At 37.0% G+C, this 23,248-nt stretch overlaps 3 protein-coding genes across 5 annotated transcripts; 2 read left to right on the top strand and 1 right to left on the bottom strand.

Moving 5' to 3' along the window:
- The first annotated feature begins 1,815 nt into the window (after positions 1 to 1,815).
- LOC121748754 (kinesin-like protein KIN-14I) lies at positions 1,816 to 7,273 on the top strand. 2 transcript variants are annotated; one of them, XM_042143250.1, is made up of 19 exons: positions 1,816 to 2,254; positions 2,428 to 2,594; positions 2,702 to 2,845; positions 2,951 to 3,190; positions 3,278 to 3,355; positions 3,489 to 3,557; positions 3,674 to 3,748; positions 3,882 to 3,998; positions 4,106 to 4,187; positions 4,315 to 4,410; positions 4,508 to 4,681; positions 4,767 to 4,873; positions 4,979 to 5,157; positions 5,267 to 5,428; positions 5,500 to 5,753; positions 5,842 to 6,005; positions 6,091 to 6,285; positions 6,395 to 6,843; positions 6,933 to 7,273. In XM_042143250.1, the coding sequence occupies exons 1-19, from the start codon at positions 2,137 to 2,139 to the stop codon at positions 7,057 to 7,059; spliced, it is 2,997 nt and encodes a 998-aa protein (XP_041999184.1). In that variant the 5' UTR covers positions 1,816 to 2,136; the 3' UTR covers positions 7,060 to 7,273. The 2 variants fall into 2 exon arrangements, with proteins under 2 accessions (XP_041999184.1, XP_041999185.1); XM_042143251.1 differs by having other exon boundaries at positions 3,281 to 3,355.
- A 1,868-nt stretch (positions 7,274 to 9,141) lies between these two features.
- LOC121748756 (programmed cell death protein 2-like) lies at positions 9,142 to 12,749 on the top strand. Its single transcript, XM_042143255.1, has 10 exons — positions 9,142 to 9,497; positions 9,702 to 9,785; positions 9,933 to 10,063; positions 10,164 to 10,261; positions 10,977 to 11,065; positions 11,135 to 11,216; positions 11,511 to 11,665; positions 11,813 to 11,883; positions 12,015 to 12,129; positions 12,288 to 12,749. The coding sequence occupies exons 1-10, from the start codon at positions 9,270 to 9,272 to the stop codon at positions 12,453 to 12,455; spliced, it is 1,221 nt and encodes a 406-aa protein (XP_041999189.1). The 5' UTR covers positions 9,142 to 9,269; the 3' UTR covers positions 12,456 to 12,749.
- A 597-nt stretch (positions 12,750 to 13,346) lies between these two features.
- On the bottom strand, positions 13,347 to 17,077 carry LOC121748755 (probable polygalacturonase). 2 transcript variants are annotated; one of them, XM_042143252.1, is made up of 6 exons: positions 16,653 to 17,077; positions 15,424 to 15,726; positions 15,090 to 15,210; positions 14,831 to 15,005; positions 14,664 to 14,734; positions 13,347 to 14,342 (listed from the first exon to the last, which is right to left on the bottom strand). In XM_042143252.1, exons 1-6 carry the CDS (start codon positions 16,662 to 16,664, stop codon positions 13,663 to 13,665), a joined length of 1,362 nt encoding a protein of 453 aa, XP_041999186.1. In that variant the 5' UTR covers positions 16,665 to 17,077; the 3' UTR covers positions 13,347 to 13,662. The 2 variants fall into 2 exon arrangements, with proteins under 2 accessions (XP_041999186.1, XP_041999187.1); XM_042143253.1 differs by having other exon boundaries at positions 15,424 to 15,722; positions 16,649 to 17,077.
- Positions 17,078 to 23,248: the final 6,171 nt, after the last annotated feature.

A 23,248-nucleotide genomic window follows, 5' to 3' on the forward strand; every position in this document is an offset into this window, starting at 1 on the left:
TTAATATTATATCCGCTCGAGCATTGCTAGACGCAGGAATATAATTTGGAGAGCTAAAATTTAAAATAAAATCGATTACAAAGGATAATAAAGAATTATTAAAAAAATAACACTATGAAATTATGAGATAGGTAAAATATATGTGATGCTCCACAATTCCACCCCTCCATAATGTGATTTATATAATAACATGACAATACGAAAAGACAATAATTCTATCTGTATTTAACATTTATTACATATGTTCATATCTATCCCATATTTGATCTACAATTATCCACATATGTTCATAACTATAATTATTTACTTAATGATGCTTCCTTCAAGAGAAATTAACAAGCTAGCACTGATATGATTATCAACAAAGGTTCACATTAATATTAGTAACATATTTTAATGAGTGATTGGAATTAGATTTTAGGAGGGTGGGGGGGGGGGGGGGGGTCCCAAAATTATTTTTCTTTTTGAAACGATGGCAAACAATGTTGTTTTAAGAGATTTATTTAAAAACTATTTTGTGAAATTAAAAATTTTACATCTCATTAAGGTAAAACCATTTTCTCTCTCGCATTTGTTCTCTTTAGGTTGCTAAATTTTTTTTTTTCAAATTTTCACCCAATATATTTGCCACCCTCAAAATTATGTTTTGGATCCACTGACATTGAAGGTAAGAATTTGTGATATATTGCAAAAGAAATGGATAAAACAATTTATAAGACCAACAATTAATTAATTATAATGATGGGCAAATGCGTCAAAACCTAGTGTTGGACCTGCTTTACTCAAATTTGAATGTAAGAACCACTACTGCTTAGACTACGAATCAAGTAAGTGACAAATGAATCCCCACCTTCCATAATTTCTGCAATAAATTAATTTCTCAAACAATAATTCAAATATTGGCTAATCATTGCTTCGTAAAAATGAATTGTGCCATCACAGTTTATTTTTGCACATGCACAACATTTCCATCTAAATCGAATATATACATCTCTTATGTATTTGTGCAATTTGCAAACTATTATATCGACAAATTTACTCAAACGTTAAAACACATTAAAAGTGCAAAATAGGTGACATGTCGACTAATAAAAATTTCCAACTACTAATATTAAGAGGTGCAATGAACTGCTCTAATAAAAAAAATAGAAGTGCAATGAACCAAAGTTTATTTTACTAATTTTGTCACAAATTTGTAACAATGAAATGATACTCTCGTCTATCAGTGAAGAAATACAATATTAAATCGGAAAACCATCACAATTAGTAATAAATTGCACGTTTAAAATATTAAATCACGTGTGCATTATCTCCCATAATACATCACAAGTTCAAAGTATACCAAAATTCCATTGTGTTACCTTTTTCATATCCATTATTTCATCGTGCATAGAGATAATAATGAAAAAGTTATGCTACATTTTTCCATCTCAAACACTGCCAATTTCCCTTTTAAATTATAAACTTAATTTCACATAGTTCTTTGTACATGGATTGGATGCTAAGTTGCTAACATCGTTAATACTAGAATTCAATCTTTAAGGAAAATGAATTAATAGAAATCAAAGCATAAAATGCTTAATTTGTAGATTCAATGTTTTGCCTTCACTATATTCAATATTCATAAATACAAATTTATTAGGAGTATCTGACTAATCATTTTTCCTATTATTGTAAAAACAATTACTGAAAAGTTCAAAGGTGGGAAATAGAAATACAGTACATTTAGCGGTTGGACTCCGAAGCTGCAGATTCGGAGTGAGGCTCGTGAACGTGGCAAAACTATATTCAAAAAGTGATGCACACTCATATACTCGTTACCGGTTACAGTATAAAGCAGAGAATGAGCTTTTAAAGTTTTGGAGAGAGAGAGAGTGAAGCAGAGGAAGGAAGCTACGACCGATTGCCTAATCACAACTCCGGTGTTGTTGTAGAGTGAGATAAAAGCTACCGATTAATCTTCTCTGTATGTGTGCGTTGTTGAACTGATTGATCACTCGCCGCTTCTATTTGCTCCGTCGCTCTCCGATAATTAATAGTCTACGAATCTCAGTTGATTTGATTGTGGATGTTTTGGTTCGTGTTGAATTGAGAATCGAGGTTTTTGTGGCTCGCTTGTATTTGAAGGGATTGAGAATGGCAGCGGTTGAAGGCTATTCGTTCTCCGTTGCATCAGTTGTGGAGGATGTTCTGCAGCAACACGAGAATCGATCTCGTAATCTCGATTTTGATGCTCGTAGGGCAGAAGAAGCCGGTAATTCTGAGTTTTTCCAGTTTCCTTCTGTAATTTTGATAAAATTTATCCTCTTCTTAGTTGTTTATTTTAATTGCTAGTACTCTATTTTTTTGGTTGTTTCTGTTATTATTACTCTTCATATCTTTGATGGAGGGTAGAATCTCAGATTATGAGGTAAACTTTATGTGCAGCGATAAGAAGATATGAAGCTGCTGCGTGGCTAAGAAAAGTGGTTGGAGTAGTTGGTGCAAGGGATTTACCTGCAGAGCCTTCCGAGGAAGAGTTTAGACTCGGATTAAGAAGTGGGATAATTCTCTGCAATGTACTCAATAAAATTCAACAAGGAGCTGTGCTAAAGGTGAATTTGATATATATATATTTAAGAACAATTGTCTCTTTCCTCCAACAGTCGGCCATGCCAATGAATTTTCCTCTGAGTAGAAGGTCTTGATTCATTTGTTTCAGGTAGTCGAAAGTCCATGTGACGCTGCACTTATAGCCGATGGTGCTGCATTGTCAGCTTATCAGTACTTTGAGAATGTGAGGAATTTTCTTGTTGCCGTGCAAGAAAGGGGGATACCGACTTTCGAGGCATCTGATCTGGAGCAGGTACTTGCATTTATGCTATGTGATATATAATCTGAGCTCTCTATCGTTTTATAGAAATTGATTTGAGAATAGGACTAATTTATCATTGCTGATTGTTATTCTCAGGGAGGAAAATCTTCGAGGATTGTGAATTGTGTTTTAGCTCTCAAGTCCTACTATGAATGGAAACAGTCCGGAGGAAATGGGATTTGGAAATTTGGCGGAAATGTTAAGCCGACTACATCTGGTAAACAGTTTGTTCGCAAAAATTCTGAGCCATTCATGAGTTCTCTGTCACGGAGCTCATCTGCAAGTGAGAAATCACTAAATGGTGTCTGTATAGACAACAAAGATACTAACAAAGTGGTAAGTCCGGTTTATTGAAGTGAGCATTAAGTCTTACTTAGTAACAGTGAAGTATAGAGTTGTAAGACTGTTTTATCTTCATTTCAGCAGCCTAGTTCCAGTTCATCGTTGAGTAAGCTTGTTCGTGCAATTCTTTTAGATAAGAAGCCTGAAGAAGTCCCAAGTGTAAGTTGTGAATGAACTAGGTTCAATATATGTGCACACATTAGTATTGTTTCATTTGTTTTTCTTGATTTCTAGTCTACAAATATGTTGTGACAGTCCTTCATTTTAAGGTGACTTATCCTCTGTTTTGCAGCTTGTTGAATCTGTATTGAGTAAGGTCATGGAGGAGTTTGAACACCATGTTTCAGGCCAAAATGGATTGGTTAGTATTTGTTTGTGAATGATCATCACAATGCTATTTATGTTTTTACAAAGTGATACTAAGAATTCTTTTAAAACTCCATTGCATTATATCGTATCTGTTTGTTCTTGTAACAGAAGAAGGATAATTTCAGAGGCTCGAATATTTATGATAGTAACAAATCCACAAAGCCGCCTCCATCCAATGTTCAGGTAATCATTGATTCGTAACATTTGTTTCTTATAGAGAAGAATAAATTACAAGATGATCAACTTCTCTTTTCTTCATGCGTTTATATTTCCTTAACTAACAAGTTCATCATGTCTTTCCAAAATGCTTGAACAGAAGAATGCTGCAATCTCAAATGAAGATTTGGAGAAAAATAGAAATTGTGACAATGAATCCCATGGAAGTTTAATGAAGCAGATAATGATTGTTAACCAACAGCATAAAGATATGAAGGTATGGACTGATCAAATTAGATATATTCATCTTCAACAATCGAGATATTCTTTCTCATTTTCTCTCATTTGAGCTGATAAGGTTTTGATATGTATTATTTGTTCCAGGAGCTAAAGCAAACTCTTTCTACTACAAAAGCTGGTGTGCAATTCATGCAAATGAAATTCAACGAGGATGTTCAAAATCTTGGTAGGCATTCACATATTATATATAATTAGTGGTGAATGAATGAAAGTGCTCCAATGGGGGTGTTGTAATGATAAAAAATGAAGTTCCGTTTTTTCACTTTGACTGAGAATTAGTATGTTCTTGACAGGCCTCCATATTAACGGACTAGCATATGCTGCTTCGGGTTATCATAGGGTTCTGGAGGAAAATAGGAAGCTTTATAATCAAGTCCAAGACCTAAAGGGTAACAAAATTGCTTCTTATTAGTGTATGCCATAGTTTTGTTATCCTTTCGACACTGCTTTATATTAACCTTATGTTTTGGTAATGTATTCAATCAGGAAGCATAAGGGTCTATTGTCGTGTCCGACCATTCTTGCCGGGACAGAATAATAACATGAGTACTGTTGATCATATTGAGGAAGGAGTTATAACGATAAACACTTTAGCAAAGAATGGGAAAGTACGGAAATCCTTTAACTTTAACAAAGTGTTTTGGCCTTCTGCAACGCAAGGTTCGGTCTTAAATTTGTGGTTTTTCACCCGGCTACTCTTTGAAGTTTGACAAAGTCTTAACATTTTACTGTTATCTCGATGCAGAGGAGGTGTTTTCAGATACACAACCACTAGTAAGATCGGTTCTTGATGGTTACAATGTTTGCATTTTCGCCTACGGTCAAACGGGATCAGGGAAAACTTTCACTATGGTTAGATAGCAGCCACCTTTTCTTTCTTCCCACTAGAGGTGTTCTCACTTGTTCACTGTTTTGAAAGATGAATGGAGTTGTTGATTTGGTTTGTATGTTATTCAGAGCGGACCCAAGGATCTCACAGAGACGAGCCAAGGGGTGAATTACAGGGCTTTGAGTGATTTATTCATGCTTGCTGAGCAAAGAAAGGATACTTTCTTCTATGACGTGTCTGTTCAGATGATTGAGATTTATAATGAACAAGTTCGGGATCTTCTTGTTACTGATGGATTAAACAAAAGATATCCTTTTCTGTATCTAGTTTGTTATGATTTGATTGTAGTTTTAACCAGAATTTGACGAATTATCATGTTTGGATGTATCGTTAGATGATTCCTTAACTAAGAACACATTAGAAATACGAAACAGTTCTCAGACAGGACTCAGTGTGCCCGATGCCAGTCTGGTCCGCGTTGCTTCAACATATGATGTTCTTGAATTGATGGACCTTGGCCACAGGAACCGGGCGGTTAGTGCAACAGCACTTAACGACCGCAGTAGTCGCTCTCACAGGTGAGCAAGTTTGAAACAGAAATAAATGTTTTTGAAGTGACCTTTTGTTCTGAACTTCTCGTTCATTGCAGCTGTTTAACTGTTCATGTCCAAGGGAGAGATTTGACAACGGGAACTATTATCCGAGGTTGCATGCATCTTGTTGATTTGGCCGGAAGTGAGAGAGTCGACAAATCTGAAGTGACGGGCGACAGACTTAAAGAGGCTCAACACATCAATCGATCTCTCTCTGCGTTGGGTGATGTTATATCATCTCTTGCACAGAAGAACTCACATGTTCCCTACAGAAATAGTAAACTGACACAGCTGCTGCAAGATTCACTTGGTAAGGATTAGCATATCCTCGAAACTAACCAACTGTTCTTCTTTGCTTTGGTTCAACATTGTCCTCACTCTCTGGTCTGATATAATAGGAGGGCAGGCGAAGACATTGATGTTCGTCCACATAAGTCCTGAGCCAGACGCCGTTGGAGAGACCATCAGCACGCTTAAATTTGCTGAGCGTGTAGCCACTGTTGAGCTTGGTGCTGCACGTGTGAATAAGGATTCAGCAGAGGTTAAAGAACTCAGAGAACAGGTGCTTCTCGTCTTACTATTCTGGTTATCATTCTTTTGCTAGATAGGCTGTGATCATCGCTAAACTAGATCGGTCTCTGTTGTAGGTTGCCAGTCTCAAAGCAGCCTTAGCAAGAAAGGACGGTGAGCCGGGCGTCTCCATGCAGCAGAAAGCATCTGGCACCGGTAGTCCATGTAGCTTCCAGGTCTCACCTTGTAACCCGACTATGAATGCTAGAAACATGGAGTTGGCATCTCCCATTGGCACGAGGAAGCCAATGGAAGAAGTAGGCAACATAGAGGTAAATGAATACTATGGTAGCATTTGCGACATAGTAAACCTTGTTTTCCCCTAATTTAAAAAATTGATAGTATCATTTTGAGATTTGGCACTGTGTCTTGAATTCACAGGCTCGTAGCAACAAGAAAATGAGGCAAAAGAAGCAAAGTTTGGACCTAGACGACCTGCTGGGTAATTCCCCGAGCTGGCCACCTTTCAACAACCAGAACCAAAACAGCGATCACGATGATAGGGAACCGGGCTCTGGTGAGTGGGTAGACAAGCTCATGGTGAACAAGCAAGACCCTGTTGGAGTTGAAAATCCAATCACGTGTTGGAATCCCACCAATGCGAACGTCTACCCCGAGAATAATCCATGCACCATACTTCCTGCAAGCAATCAGATTGACCTTAGCCCAGCCGATTACCTGGACGACGAGCTTAATGCTGGAACCAGCGATTTATCCGAGCCAGATTTGCTCTGGCAGTTCAACCATTCCAAACTCGGAAGCTTCAGCAATGGGATCGGACAGAACGTAAAAAAACCTCATGCAAAGCAAACAAAAAGTCCAGAACTCAGGTAAACTCAACTTTTAACAACCATCATCTAGTTTGAATTCATTTTTTGACACTTTTTAATGTTTTCTTTTTTATGAAAATGTGCATCAGAAGCATGATCCCGAAGTTAGGCGGCCCGTCACCATCTCGAAAAGCAGTTGCTTCAGCTTCTCCTCCACAAAGGATTGGCGGTAGGCAGCCTACTGAAATGAAAAGAAAAACAGGGCTGAGGAAGTAAAACAGCAGTGATGTTAAGGTTGAATGTAGAGGTTTTTTCATTTTCATTTTTTGAGTCATTTAACTCATATCATAGGCGCCAAAGCAATTATTCCAGTTGCAATATAATGTGTATTATGTGATCAATATAATTTTTATTTTTTTTTACTTATTTGCTGTAAAGATAAATACTGAGGGTTTCATTTGTTAATGTATTTTTTTGGTTTTTTTCTTTATTCATGTGGTGTGGTCTATTCTTTTTTCTCGCTGAAACGGGTAAGCGGGGTAACTCTTATACTCCAATTGATTCAACTTAGCATGTCGTTACCCTTCTAGTCAAAATCAATCTTAATATGTTAAATTGTAGTGTGGCTAATATAGAAGGCCAAATATTTCGAATTGAGCCTATTGTAACACGCTATTTATGGTTTATTTATTAATAAAAAATATTCAATGTTATTTTACTTTTTTCTTCTTTTTGATAGATAAAATGAATTTAAATTAAAAAGTAGCTAATTCACATATCAATTATTAACCTCTGCTTGACTAACTCATATACACAATCAATCATTTTTTTTTATTGTTTTAGAGCATCCTTAACGCACGGGGTCGGGCCGCAATAAGCGAGTCCGGCCCGTGCGTGGCATTGGACGGGAGAAAGTTCAGGCCCAGGCCGGTCCCGGGGCCGCAGTTGCGGCCTGGGGACGCTCCCGGGGTCCGGCCTGACCGGCGTTAAGTGTGTCCGGGCCGCAACGAACTCGTCCCGGCCCAGCGTTAGATGCTGAACAGCTATGAACGTCAAATGAACTAGTTCGTCAACGCCAACAATTGGTACGTGCCGCCATCACCCCCATCGCATACGACGCCTAATCCGAGGGTGGCTAGCAACATCGACATAACATCGTCAGTTAGCACTGATGAGTACGAGATCAGTGATATGAAGCCCGCTGAAGGGAGGGGCAAGGGGCAAGGTTGCGGATGATGAGGGGCCGAAGAAGTATAGTCCGCACGAGACATTGTGGCTGGCCAAGAACTTTGTCGACGTCTCTGAGGATCCTATCATCCTAGAGGGTCGTCCTAGAGGGTGGTTCGAGCGTAGCTACGTGAAGCTACGCAAGCATTGGAGTCGGGGCCAGAAGGAGATGAACAAATGGAATGGCAAGTGGACCAACGTAATCTGGCCGAGCGGGCACAACGAGATGGACCTAGTGGAGAAGGCCAAGGCGGAGTTCTTCGCTGACGGGAAGAAGCACTTCAAGTACTTCGACGTTTGGAAGATTGTCGAGAAGAGCCCGAAGTACACCGGTGGGGCCGAACCGACGGCAAGTGGGGCGCCGAAGAGAAACAAAGTTTCCGCCGCCGGAAACTACTCTTCGAGCGAAGGAGGTCCGACGATCGACCTCAACGTGACGGACGACGACGTCTTCATCTCATCCCCTAGCACTCAAAGCCGTCCGATGGGAACAAAGACGGCAAAGAGGAAAGCGAAGGGGAAGGCAACTGCAAGCTACTCCGCTATGGCGCCACCGCCGCCCAATCAGTCTCTGGATAAGATCTCCGACTCGAGTCTATGTCGGAGATGAGCATTACCTGGCGGATGAGCCAGCTGACAGAGTTGACATCGAGAGATACTTCGACAATGTCGGAGTTCGATCTCTAGTTGCACCATGAGATGATCACTTACCTTCGTGCACAAATGAAAAAGTAGTAGTTTTATCCTTTTTTAAAAAACAAATGTATGCCTTGTATTTTTATTTTTTAGGATTTTTAATTTGCTTTGTCTAGGATTTATAATTTTAATTTTTACTGAACAATGTATTTTCCCGATTTGAATTGTTCAACGTATTGCATTTACGAGTAAAATAGGTTGAAGTTGTGAATAGTGCAATTTATTAGTTGTGGTCGGGTTGGGGCCTGCAGGGTTAGAGCAGTTGTGGCCTAGGACTTAAATTTAAGGAAATAATAACGTGGAGGGGACTTGAGGCCTGAATCCGGGTCAGGGTTAAGGATGCTCTTTTGGTTACGTGGACAAAGAGTTGTGGCATCTATACAACAAAAGAGTTTTTAAAGGTTATTTAATGCAAATTTTAAATATTTTGTGTGAAGATAAAACCACGGTAAATAAATAATGTAATTAGCCCAGCTCGTAAAACCCTCCCATTTATCGCCGGCGATAAACCTCCGATTTTGTGCAATCCGATTGTAATAGCTCGTACACTGAAAGCGACAGAAATGGACATTGATTTCGAAGAAGAGAAGCTCAAATCTTTGCAGATATCATCCCTCAGTGAGGAGGAGGATGAAGGCGGAGCCCTAGACAACGACGTAGAGGATGCAGACAGTGACGAAATTGACGATGAAGAAGATCAGATTCCGATGACTTTAGGGTTCGCAGACAAGCCTAAAAATCCTTGGTCATCGCGCCGCCAATACTTCCCGAGTAAAGCTGGTGGCTCTCCGGTAATTTTAATTGGTTTTTCCGTTGTTAAAATTGAGAATTCATTTGCGGTTTGAATTTTCGAGTTGTATATTTACCGAATTTCATGAAATAGCACTTATTTAGTTATACGTGTTTGTTTCCTGGTAATGTGAATGCGTATGAAGAGTATTTGCATTTATATGGAGTACTGTTTTAAGATGGTATTCCTTTTTTTTTTGATTTAGGCATGGTTGGACCCCGTTAATTTTCCTTCAGGAAGCTCCAGTCTGTGTGATTTTTGCAGTGAGCCTTTGCAGTTTCTGCTTCAGGTGTAGTAATCAAATAGATGCATGAGTTTTTGGGATTACTTACAAAATATGTTTAAGTATATATATATATATATATATATATATATATATATTGGGATTCTGTAAACACATCCAATTTTATCTTTCATAATTATTTTGTTTGGGTAGGTTTACGCCCCTTTATCTGAGGAATCAACTTTTCATCGAACACTGTTCGTTTTCATGTGCTCGTCAATGTCCTGTCTTCTTCGTGATCAGCACGAACAGTGGAAGCGGTCTCCAGAAGTCCAGTCCCGAAGGTACGTGTTTCTCATTTGTTACGATGCGATATAAAATTAAAATGATCAATTGACATATCACTTGCAATGTAATGTTTCTGATAACAAAATGGCTTGACAGCATCAAGGTTTTTCGGTGTCAATTACCACGGGCAAACCCCTTCTACTCCAGTGATGCACCTGCTGAAGATGGAAGCCAGCAGCCATTGACAGCTGGAGGTACTTTTTTTTGGTTATTTTTAGGTACATGTCCTGTTTATGAATTGTTGCTTTGGTTGAAAATTCTTGTGATGGCAGTACTCGTACTATTGTAGACTTGTAGTACGATGACTTAAATGGTCATTCCCTTCCCCCCAAAAACCGCATATTTAATTTAGGTGCAACATTCTAGCTTTGGAAATATAGAAATTTATGTTAATGTGGTGGGAATTCACGGAACGCAATATGGCATTTACACCTAGGAATGAAGATATTCAGAAGTGCATTGAGATTGAAAGAAGGGGTTAGTGTCTGGTGTGCATGATATATCTATGATCATGCAAGTCGGGAGGAGGGGGCTGCTTAGTTATTTCTTTATCTGTTTTAACCGTCTTAGGTCATCCTAAGTGTTATTTTGGTTATCGGTCAGCTGTATTGAACTCTTGATGCGCTGAAGGGTTGGGAGATTGAAACTATCTAGAAAAGAGGATGTTAGGGTAGAGGTATGGTTACTGTTTAGTCAATTGGCCTAGAGGCTGGGTAGGAGTGAGTATTCTCCTTTCATTTTCCTTGTTCCTTCAGTTTGTTTTCCAGAATGTTTTTAATAAGAGTTACTCATAATTTTGTGTTATCTCTTACGGTGGTCTCCATCAATGTAGTTGTAGATTGCTGCATGTTATGATCTTTATGAAACATATTATTTGCACGTACGCTGATGCTCGATAGATTGTTCCAGCAATGCTATGTGATTGGTGTCGTGCATGGAAAGGAGACAAAATTTGTAGTAGCTGTAGAAGAGTACGCTATTGTTCTGGGAAGCACCAGGTACTTAACATAGCTCATCTATGCATGAAATATGGTTTCAAGCTTCAGGTAAAAATGAAACACTTGCAGGCTGCTCATTGGCGATCCGGTAGCTCAAGTCATAAAGTATTATGCCAACGGTTGGAGGCATCTGGCAAGGAGTCTGAATTAGGTGATAGTTCTAAGCATGGCAAATGACTATAGTATGTGGCTTGTGTTGGTTGTTATATTGGACTCGTGCTCTAATATGTTTGTTTGCAAGATAAGATTCCTCTAAATTCAAATGTTGTGCTTAACTTTCAATGCACATTCCAGTCATATGGTACTTACTATAGGATATGGTTAGTGCTTTATCTTCCATGTTTAAGGTTGTAGTTGAGTGAAACTATTGCTGGGGTGTCCTGTAATAAGATTTAGAGCATGTATTCTGATGTAACTTGGTTTCATGATTTTTATTGGCAAACAGCTGCAAGCAACTCCCTTTGGCCCGAGTATGAGATCACGTGTGAGGATGAATGTGATTTTGATGAGACAATGTCCAATGATAATGAAACTGGTAATGCATTGGTTTCTAGAAGCCGAACTGAGGGTTCTGATGGAAATCTTATGAAATATTTCAAGGTGATTTTTTCTTTTCTGGCGATCTGTTATTTCTGGCCTTGTACAGTAATAGTAGTGAATAATTTTAAACTTAGTTTTTTAATTATTGCTTTTAAACTTAGTTTTTTAATTATTGCTTTTAAACTTAGTTTTTTAATTATTGCTTAGGCATCTGATGAGAATAGTAGTTGGGCATCTTTCCAAGAGAGAATATCTTCAGCTCCCGAACAAGTCTTAAGGTGATCAGTTGGAATTGAATACTAACGAACCGTGTCTCCACTTTCGTAGACATTGCATTTTACTCTGTCTATCGAAATCTTTGAAACAAGTTGCTAGATAATCTGTCGCTTTCTGTTTCTTTGATGAACAGATACTCGAGTTCCTCTCAAGCAAAGCCATTATGGCCCATTTCTAGTGGCCGGCCATCAAAACCGGATATTCCTAGGTGTAACCATTGTGGTGGCACACGTGCCTTTGAATTTCAGGTTAGTGGTTCTTCCATGCACATAGATAGAGTCCAATAAAGTGGAAATGAGTTGGTATCAAACTTTTTCCTAAAAATCATGTCATCGCGGTACTGGCTTTTGTCAGCAACTACATTTTATTCTCTACTGATGCTGCTCTTGTTGATCTCCGGGTTCAGGTTTTACCCCAGATACTGTACTTCTTCCATGTGAAAGACGGTGAAGATTCTCTCGACTGGGCCACCATCGCCGTGTACACATGTGAGGCCTCATGTGAAGGAGGTGCGAGTTACAAAGAGGAATTCGCATGGGTTCAACTTTCTAGTCAGTCTATATCACACCAATGAATGCCGATGGTGGTGTTGTGTGCAAAGACAAAGTTGGGAAACCGCAAATATACCCATATATTCTTTTGTCTCCACTTCTCACATGAAAGAGATATATATAGTGACTTGCATCATCTCTGCATTTGTCGTTGTATGTTTTTGTCCTACTTTGTTGTTGGTTGGTCCCCCTTTTTTGGGTTTGGAAGATGTATGAGATTATTCCAGAGTTGAATTTTGTATTTTGGTGGTTTGGAATACACATGAAGTTGATACTCAGGTGTAATTCATGTGATGTTATTTTTATTATAATTATTACTCGATGTATTTAATTTTATACGAATATTTTTAATAAACAAAAGTTCTAAAATTATTCAGATTATAATTCTCTGCAGGGTAAAGCATATAAATTTATTCAATTAAAATATATTTAAAAATAAATTTTGCTTGCTCTGTTTCATCGAGAAAATTCGCATATTTAAGAAAATGCATTTAATGCCTTTGGAAAGTGTAAATTTTATGCATATATAATAATTTTTTTTGAACAAAAAATGGGCAATTATTCTAGCATTAATGCCTGACATTTGACGTTCAAGCTAGGGAACAAATTTATCACATGGGTGATAAATTCAATCATAAATAGTTGAAATTTTATCAAATATATGCCTAATTTTAAAAAAAGAAATCTACATTTGACATGATGGATAACTATATGGTGGTGGTGGCAGAAATTCCCTATTATGTTTTACGAATTTAAACAAACACACGATTACATTCATCTGAGGAAAAATTCCCTCAACTTTAACAATATTGCATTGCAGTCAACACATCAAATAACTAAGGACAATTGATATGATACATTGTATTTAAAAAAATGTAGTAGAAAATAAATAAGTACTCCATTTGAAAAATGAATACACGAAATGTGAAATATTATTTTCAAATTCCAACTATAATCAATCAATGCAAAATCCCACAAATAAGAAGAATGTACAAATGTGAATGAAAAATGACGAAATAAAGATGGAAATGAATCTTAACCACAAACAAACATCCGAGAGTCCTGCTTGCACTACCAAAACTTTTCTTACACATGAATGAAAGAAGTGACACTGTACACATAATCGAACGCGGACAAGCTTCCGCTTCGTTCTCGCCCGCGGTTGCCCCATCCGACCCAAAGATCGCACGTAGCGCTAGCATGCCCCGAGGGACCGGTTGAATGAATGACTCAAGTACAAACTCCGGATGCTACTTGACCGTTCGGATTCAAGAATACAAAGCAATCGGAGGAGCTAGATGACGAGACTTGGAGCTCCGGGCAAGGCTCGGGCGACACATTTACGGACGAGCCCTCGACATTGGTGCATATCCAAGCTGCAGCTGGATCGCACGAAGCTGGAAGGGAGACGTTGGACAGACATATGGATGTGAAAGGGGACTCGTCTATACCACAGAATACCCCGGCCGTGGTGACATTTATGCCAACGATGTCTCTAAAGGTGATGCCGTCGACGATTGGGAGGGCATTGGGGTCATATTCATCGTCGGGGTGATTCGTGAACTGACCTGACGCCTTGATTCCATGTTGCACGTTTTCCACATTCACGTCTGAGATGAATATGTCTTTAATGTACGCGCCCCTCCCCTTTGCCGTCTTCAGCTCGATGCCGTTCACCGAGCCGTGGATGTGAAGATGCTCGGCTAGTACGTCAGAGATCCCGCCAGACATCTCACTCCCGAACGCGAGCCCGGAACCAGAATAAGATTGCAACCGCATCTTCCTGACGTTGACCCTGGTGGTTGGTTTGTTGTAGCTAAGCCCGTATTCGTCCCAGCCACTTTTCAGCACCACGGCATCGTACCCCGTGCTAATGTTGCTGTTCTCGATGCAAACATACTCCGACGAATCTGAAATTAGACGAGTTTGAGATTTAGAGCGGAGAGACTAGAGGACAGTTTGGCCGGGAAGATAAATAAACAAAACATGACAAGAACACATATTTTAGGGAATTTTTGGGCATACAATTCCTTATATTCCAAGATAGATGAGTTATCTACCATACCAAACTGCCCCTTAGGGACACACGGATTCGCCACTCGGGGCGACTAGGCCACCCTCAAGGGTCAAGAAAACATCAAGGACAACGAGCATATGATATCGGTTAGATATAACTTAGAAGAACGAACTTAAGACGTAAATGCTATGAAAAGATCACAATTTCAACAAACCTGGAACGATTCCACTAGTGTAGGGAGAGTCGGGTGGAGCATAAGCCGTTATGTTCTGGACAAGCAATTTACTGCAACACAACATCGCACCAAAAGAAGTTACAATACTATAACGTCTAGAGATAACAAAGAAAAGAAAATTTGAAGAGAACTTAAGGAGACGGTACCTGCAATATGCCGGGTGTATGTTCCACGCAGGTGCATTTAAGAATGTTAGGTTCGACACAACAACGTTGTTCGACCACATAAATTCGACTAGATGTGGTCTGCTGTAGTTTAAGGAATGATTATTGAATTGGTCCCACCAGATAGAACCCTGTCCATCAATAGTTCCATTGTTTCCTGCACAGCAACGAAAATTAGGGTGGGAAAAAAATAAAGGCCAACAAAGTTGAAAAAAGAAAAATCGTCTGCAAACATTCCTACCTGTGACAACAACATCGGTTAAATTTTGCCCATAGATTAAGCTACGATATCTTCGACCAGGCACCTCAAGGCCACGGCCATAAGAAGGTAACGGATCGACTACATCCCAGTGCATAATATCCTGTGTATGAAGGTAAATTACTAAGATTACATATGCATTTTATAATTTAATAGGTTCATTCAGCAAACTGAAAAAAACAATATGAAAGTTTAATAATGCAGAAAGATTAATATATATATGTACCATAACAATTGATTGCATATTCTTAAAAAGAATGTAGAGGAAAACAAAATATGAAAATCATTTAGGCTTGACTAGAGCTTCATATCGAACCTGAGAGCCGAGAATCACAGCGTCTTTTTCGAGAAAAAGTGTGAGGTGGCTGGTAAGGGTGATGCATCCGGTAAGCCACTTGCCTGCCGGAACATAGAGCTGAGCACCGCCCTTATCTGCAAACGACTTGAGATAGAAAATTGCATTCTGAAATGCTACGGTATTCGATGTTTTCCCGTCTCCCACTGCCCCAAATTCTGAGACGGACACACTGTGAGGCCGGGGTGTCAATGGCCAATCGGAAGTGCATACCCCATTGTACTCTGCAGCATTGCTCAATGCCACGAGCAAAACAAAAACTACCTAGCACATAAGGAGAGAAGTTGAGCGCATTATACAAACAATATATACAGCAAATGCTAAGAAAATTTTCACTCTTGACAAGAAGAGAAAACATCCGATTGCAATGAACATCTTCTTCTATTTCTCGAACATATGAACACATGTTTTACACACGACAGTTAACTCAAAGTATCAAAGACTAGAGTGAAAAATCAAGACATATTCACTCTCAACAAGAAGAGAAAACATTCAGCTACGAACATCTTCTTCAATCTGATCGATCGTATGATACGTACGTCTACACATTGTATTTAGTAACAAAGTTCAGAAGAGATTAAAGTGAAAAATGAACTCTTTTGCTATCACAGCTCCAAAAGCTACTACACTTTTTCTTATCATAAAATAGGCATAATTAGCAAAATAAGTCCCTCAATAGTCAATAGCTATACCATATAGCACAAAATAGATCTCAATTACTAGCCTTATTGAGGCAGGCAGCAAAAGTATACAATGGTACAATCCAGCATTAGCACAAAATAGAACTCTAGTAGCTTAAACTGAACCTCCCACTCACAAACATTCACAATTTCAGATCTACAAACCAAGAACTAGCTGTAATAATCAGACAATGTAGGCAGTTTCCCTAACACCAAACTAGGAAGAATGAAAGATCAAATCAAACTTAACCTATGCAACAACACCAAATCTTAGTAAAGTAACTAAAACCAATAGTCTTAAACAAGAGCAAAAAGAAAAGGCAATCTTGACAGAATTGAAGCTCAAACAACAATGGTCCAATCTCAAGATTTCAATTTTTATGCAAGCCCACAAATAATAAACACCCAATTTTGATCCAGAGACGCAAAAAACAAAAAAATCTTTAATCAAAAAACTAGAGAACTCACATAGCTAATCACTGCAATAAAAAAGAGATTAAACGTACTTACTAGCCTCTTCATCTTTTCTTCTTCTTCAATTTCTCATCAAAAATCCACCCCTTTCTCTTCTGTGCTGCGAATGTTTGACTTCACACAAAACTAAGAAGAGTGAAGAAAAACAAGAATAGAGGAAAGAGGCGATTGATTGAATGATGATGAGTGGCAATTAAGGAGGAAAAAAAATTCTTACCAAAATTATAACAAGAAAAATAAATAAAAATGGATGGTAAAAGAAAGGGACACCACAGAATAAGAAAAAGACCCCTTCATCTAGCTCATATTTAAAGCATATATATGGGATTTGCAAAACGAAATATTTAAAAAATTTTACTTTGAAAAAAAAAATCTCAATACAATTATAATTAGGGTAAAATGGGTTTAATTTCGTTCAAGATTTAGGAGGCATTAATCACTCTCGTAATTTCTGTCCAACGGGTATTTGCCGACACTAAAATAACGGCAATTTTTAGGTTTATACTGTTTCCTTTCTTGTATATTGTGTGTGTGAGAGAGAGAGAAGAGGGGGGCGTAATAATGTGATGTAATAAGCATGATTAGGGAACCTTAAACATAATTAGAGGGTCAAAAATAAGAAGGGGACAAACGGAATTAAGTTTTTTAGTGTGTGTGTGTGCATGGGAAGGTTGGCATGTGCTTTGTGGATGATGGGGCCCTTTGCTCAATGATGTATGGCAAGTGCTAGGCTGGCATCACTGAGTTTGCCAGATCAGACCCCAACCGTGGCCCCACCTATTTCATATAAATTATTGAATTTTTTGTTAGGAATTTTCTGGAATTTTTTTTTTTTTTACATCGATTATTATTTTTCGGATGTTTTTATACGAATAATTGCAATGGTTAGTTAGTAAATCACATGGTATTAAGATTGAATGGTTATCAGGGGAAGGATATTAGGGCATCATTAACCCCGTCCCCATTTCCGGCCCCAAGTCCCCTCCACGTCATCATTCCTCTACAGTTGCGGCCCAGGCCCCAACTGCTGTAACCCTGCAGGTTGCGGCCCGGGCCGCAACTAATAAATGACACTATTCACAACTTCAACCTATTTTATTCGTAAATGCAATACGTTGAACAATTCAAACCGGGAAAATACATTGTTCAGTCGAAAAAAGAAAATTACAAATCCTAGAAAAAAAATACAAATCCTAGAGAAAAAAAATTACAAATCCTAAAAAAAAATATTAAATCCTAAAAAATAAAAATTACACGTCATAGAAAAAATATTGAAATAATTTAGAGGATAGAAATGGAGAAATTGGTGGAAGAATATTGAAGAAATGGGTATAAATGGACAAAAAAATAAAAAAAAATACATTTTGGGGGTTTGCGGCCCGTCCCGCACCGTGTAACCCTAGGCCGGGCCGGGCCGCGGGATGCTCACCAGGCCGGGAACGCGGCCCCGGGAGCGGCCTGGGCCGTGACTCGCCTCCGTGTAACGCATGGGACGGGCAGGGACTCGCGATTTGCGGCCCGGCCCCTAGCGTTACCGATGCTCTTAGTTTTGTACTACTGCTATTTTTTATAGCGGTCTATTCTCGTAGTAATAGTGGAGTATATGAGTTTTGTCGTGATAATTTGTTACTCGGTCACGAAAATTTAATGACGGCTTCATATAAAGTTGGTGAACTGACATATGTCACCGTAACATATTAGGATCGAAAAATTATACATTTGACATTTGGGCATATTGTCAATCTCATTGTGCAACAACTCTTCTCTAATCTTTTATGGTATGTATTGCGACTTGTGAGTACGTGTAAATATAAATTTCTAGATTGATTTTTTTTCATATTAACATACACATAAACTAAGCCATACAGATAACTCACATTTACCCGCTGAATTTTATAGCATATAATATACTCCGTATCCAATTATTAGTCTTTAAGTTTAATTAAGATACAAGGGTAATATACCTTATTTTTCTTAATTATTAGTATTGTAATTTAAGACACAATAACGCGAAATATAATTTACATATGTTGAATGAGGCAAACATAAATATAATCATCAAGTTATTCAGCCATATATTATACTCTATATTTGTCCGTTTAGATTAAATTAGAGAAGCATTTGCTGGAAATATGAATTAGTCTTTACATAAATATACAGATCACTATCTAATAATAGTACACTATACTATGATATCTTCTCTTTTTAACAAAAGATATGGGGATTAAAAGAAATGTCTTATATATGCTGCTATTTATATTTGAAATTATATAGTTAGTCCCATCTTATTTTTTTTCCATGTATAAATTTGGTAGGGTGGGTACCCCTTTTTTTTATATATGTCCTATAGTGGACCGTGCTGTCTCGTGTTACTTTCTTCTATTTGAATCTTTAATTGTTATTTTACTGACTTGTTTACAAACCAACAAAAATAATTGCAAATCATTTCTCTGTAAAGTTTTCTATTTATTTATTTATGTGATCTTTTTGGTTTTTGTCAAAAGTTATGTCTTAAACTTGTTTTTAGAGGGCCACTACCTCAATCTTGGCTAGAAGTTAAATTCCAGGTTACATAGCATTATTATTTTACATAAAGTTGATCCATTTTTCTTTAGCTATGATTGAGTCCATAAATGGTGATTTATTTCGAAATGAAGTGTTTGTTAGAGAATATAAATATCTCTATGTATAACTATATTACTCCTATAAATTTATAAATATATAAGGAGAGTTTAGTAATTCAATAGTATATTTTTTTATTACTATTATTTATTTAGATAATTTCCACCAATTATGACAATTTTTATAATTTATAGGAGATATAGAGAGATAGAGGGGTGGGGGAGGGGGGCAGAGAATAATAGTCTCACATTTTATTATCATTCAATCAAATTCAAAACCAAGTGTAGTTTTTTATTTCTCGAGACGAACTCCATTCCACGAATTTTGTTAACAAAATAATTCATTTATTTTGTAAAATTATTACCGCGTATTTTGCATCATTTAAACGAGTGTTAAATATAGTACACTTTAAATATACTATTACCTAAAAGAAACCCGTGGTAACTAACAAGTGCAATCAAAAGATAAATTTAATTTTAAGTATACTAAACATTAAGCTAGAGAGTCAATTTCGGTCTTTATCCATTTATTTCAATTGCCAATATATTTTTCAAACATTTGAATATATCATAAAAAAGACTATTTGTACTTCATATGAATATGGTTCATAATAATCATTGAGTCATTTTTATTATTATTATGAATACATTATCCAATTAAAAATGCGTTTTTTTTAAATTTCTATTGCGTGGATATGATTTTGCTCGTGACACATTATAGTTTGAATTCCAAAAAATTGCATATCAAGCATGTAAAGTTAATTCGGTTAACCATATTTAATAGAATTGAGAATGTGAATAATCGCGGTGTTTTAGAACCATTCTGTCACATTCAATATTTATTTTTTCAAAAAAAACTAATGTATACGTTGAAATCTAAATAGAGATGAAAAGAAAAGATAAATAGTCTAGACTGATCATGACTCCATGAGCATACAAATGAAATAACAGTTGCAAACTTATAACTTTTACAGGGTGAATTCTAATGACGTTATTTATTAACTATATTTATGACATTAATTTCTGGTCAAAAAAATATTTATTGGCATTTAGAGTATTTTAATTAATTGTTGACGCTTAATTTTAGTTATGAATACGTTACGTACGCACACACAGCTGTATCTCTACCCCACTATTTGGACTAAAATATTACACCTAAAAAAGATGTTGAGAATCCAACGGCGGATCCCCACCCACCACATGTAGGATTTCTTGCATATCATTTCTTATAATATTATTTTAATTTATTTAAAAAATTTCATATTTCTGGATTATAATTATTTTAGATTTTTATTATTATCTCCGGATTGTAGATTATAGTGTGAATTACGTGTGTGTGTGTGTGTGTTATTCACTTATTTGTAAACTGTAATGGTAAATTAAATGCAATAAGATTGTTATAAAAAGTATGTTCATACATAAATCGGTATATACGTTGTGTATTTCATTAAAAACGAAGTAGCAGATAAATTGATATAAAATCTAGTGTTAAGAAATCAAAAGGCATGCTAAGGTTTCAAAGTTTTATTTGAAAATGTTTCAATAGTCAGTATAGTATTATTATATGTTTCATTATATGTGAAAATGCTCACATACATGCACGTATTTACATGTAATAGAATGTCGAAAATCTAAACTATTAATCTACACAACTATAAGTTCAAGAGAACAAAATAAAAATAAAATCAAAATGGATTGTAGTACTGTTACATGGATATATTTAATATGTTTGTAATTATATTTCAATAGCTTCGTACCTCGAAATTAAGACAAACAACTAATTCATCATGTAAGGATTAATTAATTTAAAGTGCCCGAAGATTACGAGTAATTAGGTCACCAGCTTACTTTTTTTGCTCTTTGTTGTACTCTTCATATAATATTCAATTTACATCATACCAACTATAAGTGTTTCAAAACTTAATTTATGATTAAAATAAATTGATTAACAACAAATCCCATAATTAGTGAGTGCTTTTTTTTGCATCTGGTGGTCCTCAGAGTGCGTTTGTAGCTTGCACAATCATAATGAATTATTTGATTATTGGGTTTAACAATTCATAACCCTAACATTTAATTATTTGATTTTTGCAGGCTGCGTTTCACTTTGGAGGAAATGTAAAATTCCTGTTTATAAATGCACGTATTTATTTATTGTATCAAATTATACACATAAGCATGTTATATTATATCTATGCACTAATTCATCGTTTGTTTGATTTCAGTTAATTATAAATTAGTTAATACAACATAAAATAAAAAACCATCTCCTTAAATTTGCGGAATTCTATACAAAAAATACTATTTCCAACACCTAGAAACATAATAATCAAAATGTCGTCAGACGTGGATTTCATACACTACGCTCTTTCGATCTAATCATAACTAAACTGACAATAACCAACACCCAATTAATTATTGGTCCAACAAAGTACCCAAATTACAACATCAATAATAATAAAAATGTACTCCCTCCGTCCCGCACTACTCACACGTATTTCCTTTTTGGGCGTCCCAAGTTACTTGCACTCTTTCCATTTTTAGTAAAAATTTTCACCTATAGCCGTCATTTTTGACTTTCCTATACACTCATTCCTTAATCTCCGTGCCGAAAAGGAAATGAGCGAGTAGCTCGGGACGGAGGGAGTACTACGTACCACTAAAAAGCATTAAGGTTTTCCAATTGAGTCTACATTTAAATTTACACAATAATATTTAATTTTATCTATGTCACGTTAGCAATAATGCTTATTATATCAAACAGTGCACGTGGATTGTAACGTCGAGCTAAACAAGTTTTTGTATTCGTAAAATGGGCTGACTTGAAACCAAATGCATACTACTAATGAAAGTGTAATATTACAACCTCGATTTGTTTTTCCAATGGAACCTATATCACTTGCTCCTTCCATCCGCGAATAGAAGTCTCATTTCATTCCAACATAAATTTTAAGAAATGTTAAGAAGTAGGTGGAAGAAAATTAGTAGAAAATTAGTAAAACTTGTATATGTTAGTTTTACATGATACTCCATCCATCCCTCAAAAGTATAAACTATAAACATTTGATCGACACGGGTTTAAATGCACGATTCGTAAAGTAAGAGAGATAGAAAGAAAAAGTAGGAGGATGGGTTCCACCTCATTAGAGAGAAGAGTTTTTAAAATTAGAAAATAGTTTATACTTTTCAGAGAGAAGAGAGTATGTAAGTGAAATAAGTTAGTGGAAGGTGAAGCCTCTTTACTACTTATAATAATTATGAACCGAGACTCCTATTCGTAGACGGAAGGAGTAAGTATTTTGTCACGCCCGCATTTCCTAAGGATAGGAAGTACGGTGGACCGCGACTAGGGGAGGAATAAAGGAGCGGGGAAGAAAGGGAAAAAACAGGAATATTTGACCCAAAGACATTTGATAAAAGGAAATTCATTTTAAAACCAGGTACTGTAGCGACATTTCTAGAGTTAATGTAAACAGAGTTAAATAAATCATTGTATCGGATTACAAAGCAGCGGAAAAGACCCAAAGACAGATGATGCCGGGTATGACGACACGACACCATCCAAAAGACCAAGTAAAACACTCATTTGGCTTTCACTGCTCAACATCCGTCATCCCCATCGCCGCTCAACCTGCACATTAAGAAAACAACATGCAGGGCTGAGTACTTATTGCACTCAGTGGACACACGCCAAAATCATAGTTTGTCATGCCATAACAGTGTAACCTTGGGGTTTTAAGTGTAAGAAAATAACCCAAGTACACAAAAATATATTTTCATAAATTCGACTGCGCAGTCATTTTCCGATATTGCCACCCTTATTCCCTCAATCATACACTATCTGATCCCAACGGTGACAAGGGGCGTGGCCACACCCCAGGTCACTAGACCGGCCAACTTGCTCTCAGATGGCACCCAGTCTCGTGTACACTAGCCTGAGGGTTCGCAGCCCAACAGACCCGAATTCGATTAAACATATGTGGTAAACCACTTCAGATAGGTTTCAAATCA

This window comes from Salvia splendens, chromosome 9 (genome assembly GCF_004379255.2).
Source record: "Salvia splendens isolate huo1 chromosome 9, SspV2, whole genome shotgun sequence".
Taxonomy (NCBI): Eukaryota; Viridiplantae; Streptophyta; class Magnoliopsida; order Lamiales; family Lamiaceae; genus Salvia; species Salvia splendens.

Coding starts and splice junctions, on each gene's coding strand:
- LOC121748754 (XM_042143250.1), top strand. CDS start 2,137: ATGGCAGCGGTTGAAGGCTATTCGTTCTCCGTTGCATCAGTTGTGGAG. Junction 5,158..5,266: donor ACTGATGGATTAAACAAAAG/ATATCCTTTTCT, acceptor AACTAAGAACAC/ATTAGAAATACGAAACAGTT. Junction 5,754..5,841: donor GCTGCTGCAAGATTCACTTG/GTAAGGATTAGC, acceptor CTGATATAATAG/GAGGGCAGGCGAAGACATTG.
- LOC121748755 (XM_042143252.1), bottom strand. Junction 15,006..15,089: donor AACCGATGTTGTTGTCACAG/GTAGGAATGTTT, acceptor GTTGCTGTGCAG/GAAACAATGGAACTATTGAT. Junction 14,343..14,663: donor CACTAGTGGAATCGTTCCAG/GTTTGTTGAAAT, acceptor GTCTAATTTCAG/ATTCGTCGGAGTATGTTTGC.
- LOC121748756 (XM_042143255.1), top strand. CDS start 9,270: ATGGACATTGATTTCGAAGAAGAGAAGCTCAAATCTTTGCAGATATCA. Junction 9,498..9,701: donor GTAAAGCTGGTGGCTCTCCG/GTAATTTTAATT, acceptor TTTTTGATTTAG/GCATGGTTGGACCCCGTTAA. Junction 11,666..11,812: donor ATCTTATGAAATATTTCAAG/GTGATTTTTTCT, acceptor ATTATTGCTTAG/GCATCTGATGAGAATAGTAG.